The 8555-nt window shown below is 35.2% G+C and overlaps 1 protein-coding gene across 2 annotated transcripts in view; it reads right to left on the bottom strand.

Annotated features, from left to right (window-relative positions):
* Positions 1-467: 467 nt before the first annotated feature.
* MS3_00006036 (uncharacterized protein) overlaps positions 468-8555 on the bottom strand; it is a gene marked incomplete at its 3' end in the record, with an annotated part of 40948 nt that continues 32860 nt past the window's right edge. The window contains exons 11-12 of one of the 2 annotated variants that reach the window (XM_051214136.1): positions 8244-8372; positions 468-5173 (exon numbers count right to left, since the gene is read on the bottom strand). In XM_051214136.1, the coding sequence (XP_051067266.1) occupies positions 5075-5173; positions 8244-8372 (228 nt within the window). Of the gene's footprint in view, positions 5174-8243; positions 8373-8555 lie in introns of those variants that run through there. The other variant, XM_051214137.1, reaches the window with a different exon arrangement.

Below are 8555 nucleotides of genomic sequence, written 5' to 3'. Positions count from 1 at the left end.
ACAGCTGACAGATGCATTCCAAGTAAGGACCGGAGTCAGACAAGGCTGTTTACTCTCTCCCTTCCTCTTCCTTCTGGTGGTCGACTGGATTATGAAGACCTCGACATCTGAAGGAAAACACGGCATACAATGGACAGGTCAGAATCAATTAGACGATTTGGACTTCGCAGATGACCAAGCCCTCCTATCGCGTACAAACGAACAGATGCAGATAAAGACAGCCAATATAGCAGCAGTCTCTGCATCAGTAGGCCTCAGCATACACAAAGGGAAAACTAAGGTCCTCAAATTCAAAGCGGAGAACAGCAATCCAATCACTCTTGATGGCGAAACTCTGGAAGATGTAGAATCCTTCACATATCTGGGAAGCATCATCGATGAACAAGGAGGCTCAGATGCAGACGTAAAGGCGAGGATCGGCAAAGCAAGGGTCGCATTCCTACAATTGAAGAACATATGGAACTCAAAACAACTTTCAACCAATATCAAAGTAAGAATCTTCAATACGAACGTCAAGGCAGTTCTACTGTATGGAGCTGAAACTTGGAGAACTACAACAACCACAATCAAGAAAGTACAAGTATTTATAAATAGCTGTCTACGCAAGATACTCAACATCCATTGGCCGGATACCATCAGCAACAGCCTTCTGTAGGAGAGAACAAACCAACTTCCAGCTGAAGAAGAAATTAGGAAAAGACGATGGAAATGGATAGGACATACATTACGCAAATCGTCAAACTGCATCACGAGGCAAGCCCTAACTTGGGATCCTGAGGGGAAGCGAAAAAGAGGAAGGCCAAAGAACACATTGCGTCGGATAATAGAAGCAGATATGAAAACGATGAATTACAACTGGACGGAGCTAGAAAGGATTGCCCAGGACAGGGTTGGATGGAGAACGCTGGTGAGCGGCCTATGCTCCTTCACGAGGAGTAACAGGCGTAAGTAAGTAAGTAAGTACGCTAGACCAAAGATCCTGCGTTTGAGTTCCGTGTCAAAGACCGGGAATGCAAACTGATGAGGAGTTCCATACCAGGACAAAACAACCGTCCAGTACTTCCAGGTTTTCTGTGGTGATCTTATCTTAAACGACTCATGAATTGAACCATTAAATAACAATTTCCTACACAACATAGTATTCTATAAAAACATTTGATCGAATTGTAATTGCACTATTATTTCTCTCACCCTATCTGACCCATATTTATTCGGATCATGGGATGTTACAATTGTTAATTAACATATGAGCTGATTCAAGTTAACATTCTAAACGAGTTAAATCAACATGAACAATTTTATTCTATTTTGTTTGACAATCCTTAATTCATATGTTTTAACTTTAAATGATGCAGTTTGCCCTTAACCTGACCATTTTTCTGATTACCCGTTTGGATATATAAATTGTAGGACCTGAAGGGAATTTATCAAAATAAATAGTCCTCGAGTGAACATCAACTCTGAGGTGCAGGCACATCAGACTGACGAGCCTCAAAAGGGACGAAACGCGCGTTCTGGATTCAAATGCTAGCCAATATCCATCTTTGCTTATAACGCTTGTGAATTAAGGCTATATTGAGGCAATACGCACAGTATACATATATGCCAATAAAAGACTGATCTCATGCAATTGGTTCCCTTTATTTAAAAGACTGATCAATTGAAGTGCTAAACATCAATGGGAAGATTCAAGTAAACAATACCAAGTGGATTTAAAAATAATCTCGATTGGAAGGAAAACACTTAACATAAACGTCGATTTCAGAGGTGATAGAGTTAGACGTCCTAAAGAGAATTCACGATTCTCTAAAAATAACGTTTACCGAATAGTGTTCTCCAGCCGATCAATGTTATTCAATAATCTTAAGGATAAATCGTTTCATCTGACAAGTTCTATATGAATTCATCAATTTACCTGTTGATGTGGAGCCAGGTATATACGTCGTTCTGTGTGGAATTCCAAGCCGCCTGCTTGAATATCTGGGCTACCCGACATGGCTAAAAAGAGGCAGAAACGGCTCAACAAGAAGCTCGATAATCGAACACCCTATGAACATATGGTGTCATCTACAAGGTAAGTAGAAGGCTGAAAAAGGCTGTTATATAGCATCTTCTTAACATTGTTAAAGAAATAGTTCTACATCTGGAAAAACCAGAATTATATGTCCTAAAGAAATCGGTACAACCTCTTTATCTACCATAGTATTAATGTCTCAATTGTCTTTCTTCACTGCCATTTGTTCCCCCTTCTATCTTTTCCACAGATCTTTTATTCCCAACTGGTTTATTTTCGTTTCTATGATCCTCCTAATTACATTTTAACTTAATTCGAACATTTTATCTTATCATGTTGAACCAAACTTTCTCAGTTATAATTTCCCTATCTATCTTTATGATGAATATTCTAATCCTTAAAAATGGAAATACTATTAGTTTCCCTGATAAAAAAATAACGTATAAATACCTTTGTTTACTCTACCTCACTGTTTCAATGTTTAATAGATTTTTGTTATCAGTATGCACAATCTGAAACAAAGTGATGCACTACTGAAAAACTTGCTTCACTGGTTCTGTTCAATAAATAAACGAAATAATTTGCTAAGGTTGCTAAAACTGGACGTACGTTAATACATGACAAACCCCTTTAAAGATGCAAGACATTGAGCCAACTTAGCTTCCTCGACCGTTGTTGCTACCTTAACGTGGTGGTCAGGCTTGCCTATCATGATAAACCAGTTGAGCTATGCTGAATGGAAAAAAAGTTCCTCAAGGTCCTACTATGTTAGACAGGTCGGTTGATTAGCGGTAAGACTAAAAGCAAACAAACTCAAGGTCCGAACGCGAACTCATACTCCTGACTAAACAGAGGTGTGACGACAGTAAGCTGTTTCCTTCAGACAACCAGCATGATAGCGATGATGCCTTCTCACAAGGAAGGGTGTGGTCATAAATGGTCGACCCTAGAAATGCACACCTCGCCTTATCCCACGGATATCCGTCTCCGGCGGTAATGTCTCAATAATTACGTAGCTAACACAGAATTACCCACAAACGGGTCGTTTGTGACCGAACTCAAGCAGTTGTCTCTTGGGCACTGTGGTCACGGTCTCAGGTCACGAAGACCACCTCTAATACAATTTCCTTTTCAAGCACCTCCAGAAGAACCCTTCTACGGTGTGGGCGACCGAGAAGTGATAACCTTTCTCATACCTCAAACAGCACTCAAGGCCACTGTATTCATAATCGACCTCCCTGTTGAATTCCTAAAATTTGGCTTTGGTTATATGTTTTATTATATTAGCTACCAATCGATAAGAGTTCTCCAACAAGTGCCGGAATTTAATTCATTTTTAAAAAGATTAGGACAATTCAATCATAAAGTTAAATCACCCATCCTAATCACCAAACTTGGTAAGCCTTGGTAATTTCTTTTTTTTTCTTCTGGGAAATCAGAATCCTCATTTAAAAACGATAGAAAATGAAACAATGTAACACCTAAAAAAAAGCATGACGTAGGAAAAGTGTACTACCCTAAATAATATTACGTATTTTAAGATGGTGAAGAACATTTATAGTTCAGGTGAATGATTTTGTTAGAGTTTTGTTCTCTGACGTGAATGATTTGGTCATGGAGTTTTCATTGTTCTTCTGAACAACAATTCAGCTCATCAAGTCATAATCGGAATAGCATATGGTTGATTTCATTTAATGTTTCTTGTACATCTACATATATCACTGATGAAAAGTTTCATAGAAATATAAACACTAATAATGAAGTTTATTTAATTTCGAAAAAAAGAAAAGAAACAAATAAATATAACTTGTTTACAATCATTTTCTTTTATTTTCTCGTTTTCATACTCTGTTCATCAAAAAATAAAGAAATTTTTTTCTAGAAAAAAACAAACAAACAAACAGAATACAAACCAGAAGAAGAAGAAGAAGAAGAAGAAGGAAATTGGCCTCCTTCCCCTCTTCCTCCTCCTCCCCCTTCATTTATACATCACTTTACTATTATTTTATGCATATATACATATGTATGTATGTTGACGCGTAGGGAGAGAGGGTGGTAGGGGGAGACTAATTAGCAAATATGAAATATCAAATACAAGGATCAAGTATACAAATAATAAATTTTCTATTAGAAAAACAACAACAACAACAAAAAACAAAAAAAACAAAAATGGGAACTCCATATAATAAATCATACTCCAAGAAGATTTCAATCATTGAGCAAAAAGAAAACAAAAGAAAACTCTATCGTTTCAATGTTTATTAGGAATACACCTTTCATTAGGTAATCAAGATGATAAGCAACAAAGAAAAAGACAAACATTAAAGACTTGTTACATTTCATTTCGAGAGTTAACAACTAATAAGAATAATTTTATTCAAATCTATCATATACTACTTATTTAATATCATCTAATAAATAAGATGATATTTCATATTATAAAAAAAACTCTATTTCTAATCATATATATATATGTATATGCACAAAATGAAGTGCTTTATGAAATGATTATATAATACTTTCAATAGTTGAAATCATGTGTCAATTGAAGCTAGACCACCAGGGAAAACCTGAAAGCTTCCAGCTTCAAATGTCTCATGATCTCAACCATTAGTATCCATTAAACAATTCTGATATTATGATAATATTTAGCAGTATTTCACTTGATTATTTATAAGAAATCACTTAAAGAACAATTACAAATGGAATATTTGTATGTATACATATTCTGTAATAGTTTCAACAAGAAAATAATAATATCTTGATTTACTCATCTACACACACACACACACACATACATACATACATACATACATACATACATACATACATATGTTTACAAAAAAAAAGGAAATAGAAAGGGGTAAAACTGTACCGGGAAATGGTGCAAATTGATTAGTAAAAGGGAAAATACCTGGGCAGTAAAGTAATCATATTGCTATTCATTTTAAATTTGTTACGTAATCATTGATAAGTAATCAATAATCAGAAGAATAACAATAATGAATACTAAGAGATATTAATTTAAAAAAAAAAAGAAAACAAACAAACAAATATATGTCAATCTTCAAGTGGATACTTTTCAATTCGTTCACGTATTTCATCCAGTGTATAATCTTTTAATAAAACTCCATTTTCATAAACTGGGATAAGTAAATCCTGGAAAATAGAAAAGAAAAGTAAGTTGTAACACAATTTATGCTAATGGATACACATATTATTATTATTATTATTCAAAAAACACCTAAACACTAGCGTTATATTATAATAATAATACTTTTCACCTTGATTTTTATTGGTTAATATATATGTATCGGAAGGGGTTTTGTGGATATTATAGTAATTTTATTAGTTGAGATCATGAGTCAATTGAAGCTAGATCACTATAAAAACCTTGGAAGCACTGAACGGTCGTTTTGTCCTATTGTAGGGCTCCTCAGCAGTGCGCATTCACGACCTCGCCTCGCGAGTTTCGAATCCATGGCCTGTCCATTTCGTGCTCGAGAGCTTTAACCTCTAGATCACTGAGCCAGCCGGCATCGAACGGTGTTAATTATTAACTTCAACTAATCCATGAAATTGAGCGACACATCCACCAATGTCATCAGTGAGTTACTATCTCACAATAGACCCCGTTGAACTCCACTGGTCGCTGCTTCTCACTATAACTCCAGGAAGCACCTCTTGGAGACCGTCACTAGTGAGTATATGTTGGTTAATATCAGAATCTGTTTTGTATATATTATAGTAATTTTGATAGTTGAGATCATGAGTCAATTGATGTGTCGCTCAATTTCGTGGATTAGTTGAAGTTAGACATTAACATCGTTGGATGACAGCTGGCTCAGTGATCTAATGGTTAAGCGCTCGCGCGCGAGACGGACAGTCTCTGGGCTAGAATCTCGCGAGGCGGGATCGTGGATGCACACTGCTGAGTCCCATACTAGGACGAAACGGCCGTTCAGTGCTTCCAAGTTTTCCATGGTGGTCTAACTTAAATTGACTCATGATCTCAACTATTAAAATTAGTATATATACACCAAGATTATAGTAATATCTGAGATTTAAACAAAATCAGGGAAGGAATTCAAGACGAAATAATAAACAGGAATTAATAACCATTTCTTATTGATAATTAGTGTTAAAATCTAATACGTGAAGTTAACTATTATGTATAAATCATTTTGTATTGTTTATTGGAATCTTCTCATTGATGTCTAGAACTGAAGTTGATCAGTCTCTTAATGATATATGTGTATCCTGTGTAGATTGTCTTCGAGTCTACGAGTGAATATCAACTCTAGGATGCAGATGCATCTAGCTGACGAGTGTCAGATAGTACGAAACGGGAGTTGTGGATTCCACTTCTAGCCATTATCCATCTCTACTTATTATGAATAATGTTATGTCATGTAGCATTGTTGTGTATAACGACGTTTAGTTGTATTCAGTTGTATTCTTCTGAACGACATCATCAGCACAAAGTTCAGATAGAAGTGCTGGTGATGAAAGCTCCAAGACCGAACCATTTAACACAGAGAACAAAACTCCAACAAAATTACATCGTTTGTATTTTGCTTTTGAAACTCAAATATGTTAAGTTTATTTTGGGAAGTTCGTAAATCTTATTAAAATGTTATATGGATTTTAATTCGATTTGTTCTTTATTACTTTTTTCATAAAAGAATAATGATCATTTACTCACAGTTACTTTAATGACCTCTGAAATTCATTACTATTTCCTTGTCTTCCTGTACTGATTGATTGTAAGCGATTCTTTAACTTAAATATTGGTCAATTTTATGTAGCTCTTAACCTGTCTATCGTCATGTTTTGGATTTCGCACAAAAATCGAAGAGCTACTATTTTAAGTTTGATGACAGGATGAAAAGGGAATGTATTTGTTTATTTATTTGAACACAAATATTGGTACAAAGGGGCACCGAATACATATGTGCAACACAAGTCACTTGATTTGTGTGCGAACTGTGATACTTCCCGGGTGCCCAGACTAAAGCAGGTGGTTTTCTTAAGGGGCCACACTCGGAGCTTACGACCTGAAATTCTGATCCACAAGTCAGTGGAGCAACATCAGGAGATGAAGTCTCGTAATAGCCTGTGACCAACAATAGATCCATACGCAATTGAAAAATGCATTCTGTTCTATAGAAGTGCAAAATGTTTCTGCAAGTTTGTCAATTGTTTATATCTATTTTCACTTCCTCAGGGTTAGCCGTCATTAATTTGTGTGTTTGTAAAGATATTTGAGTTTGGTCGTGGAGCTTTCATCGTTCTTCTGAACGACATCATCAGCACAAAGTTCAGATAGAAGTTACTTACTTACTTACTTACGCCTGTTACTCCTAATGGAGCATAGGTCGCCGACCAGCATTCTCAAACCCACTCTTGTTCTGAGACTTCTTTTCTAATTCCATCCAATTCTTGTTCATTTTTCTAATGTCTATCTCCATTTCAGATAGAAGTGCTGGTGATGAAAGCTCAACGACCGAACCATCCAGCTCAGAGAACAAAACTCCATCAAAATCATCCACCTGAGCTACAAATCTTCTTCACCATCTCACACACTAAGTAATTATACATCAATATTTCTACAAGCTATTCTTTTACCTATTAATATTAACTTACGACTCTAATCCTTATTCTTAATCTGAACTCCTAACATTGACTGTCTTTTGTGTTTTTTTTCTAAAAAAAAACGTTGAGTTATGTTGTGTGAGGATTTGGTGTACTATTATAAAATAACATTTAGAGGGTGCGACTATAATCTATGGACGACATTTGAGAGACGCTGAGGTGACAACTTGAGAGTGTTCATCTAATAACTAGGACTAAATGAGGATTATAAACCAATGTGAGAAATCAAATTTATGATTTACAGTTGATGGTTAAAGTACGGAATTACATTTAGGGTTTTCACCACGAACTAACATCAACTATAATGCTAAAATTCTATTTCGCCAAATGGATGGGTGGTGAATTTCACGCCAAAATTCAAAACCTGTTATCTTATACCCGATTGGTTCGTCCATAAATTATAATCTCGCCCATTTAGAATAATCCAAAGTTGTTGATAAGGTCCTAGCGTTTCACAACTTTAATTCTTATAAAATATAAATAAATTATACAAAAATAGTTAACAAATAACAAAGAAAAATTATTTGAAGTACACATAATACATCAATACAAACAATGACTGATAATAACCTACATTATATGGACTACCACAACCTTCTTCTACCGTCATAAGTATTCCAGTTATTGGACATTTTTCTAATGTTAAACGACCTTTTTTCGAATTTTTTTGTGGATCAGTAATTGGATGTTTGGATACTTGAATCTGTTAACAAAGAGATAGATATTGAGAGAAAAGAAAAAAAGGTTTGTCAAATGAATAAAATAAACCAATTGTGAATAAACAATCTAATTATTTATGAAACGGATAAACTTAGTTGTTTCAAACAATTGACTTTCAAATCAGTAGTTAGTAGTATTAGGTTAGAACTTAACTGTTCTACCTACT

The sequence above is a fragment of the Schistosoma haematobium genome, chromosome 2 (genome assembly GCF_000699445.3).
Source record: "Schistosoma haematobium chromosome 2, whole genome shotgun sequence".
Taxonomy (NCBI): Eukaryota; Metazoa; Platyhelminthes; class Trematoda; order Strigeidida; family Schistosomatidae; genus Schistosoma; species Schistosoma haematobium.
This window is presented reverse-complemented; position numbering and strand designations above follow the sequence as displayed.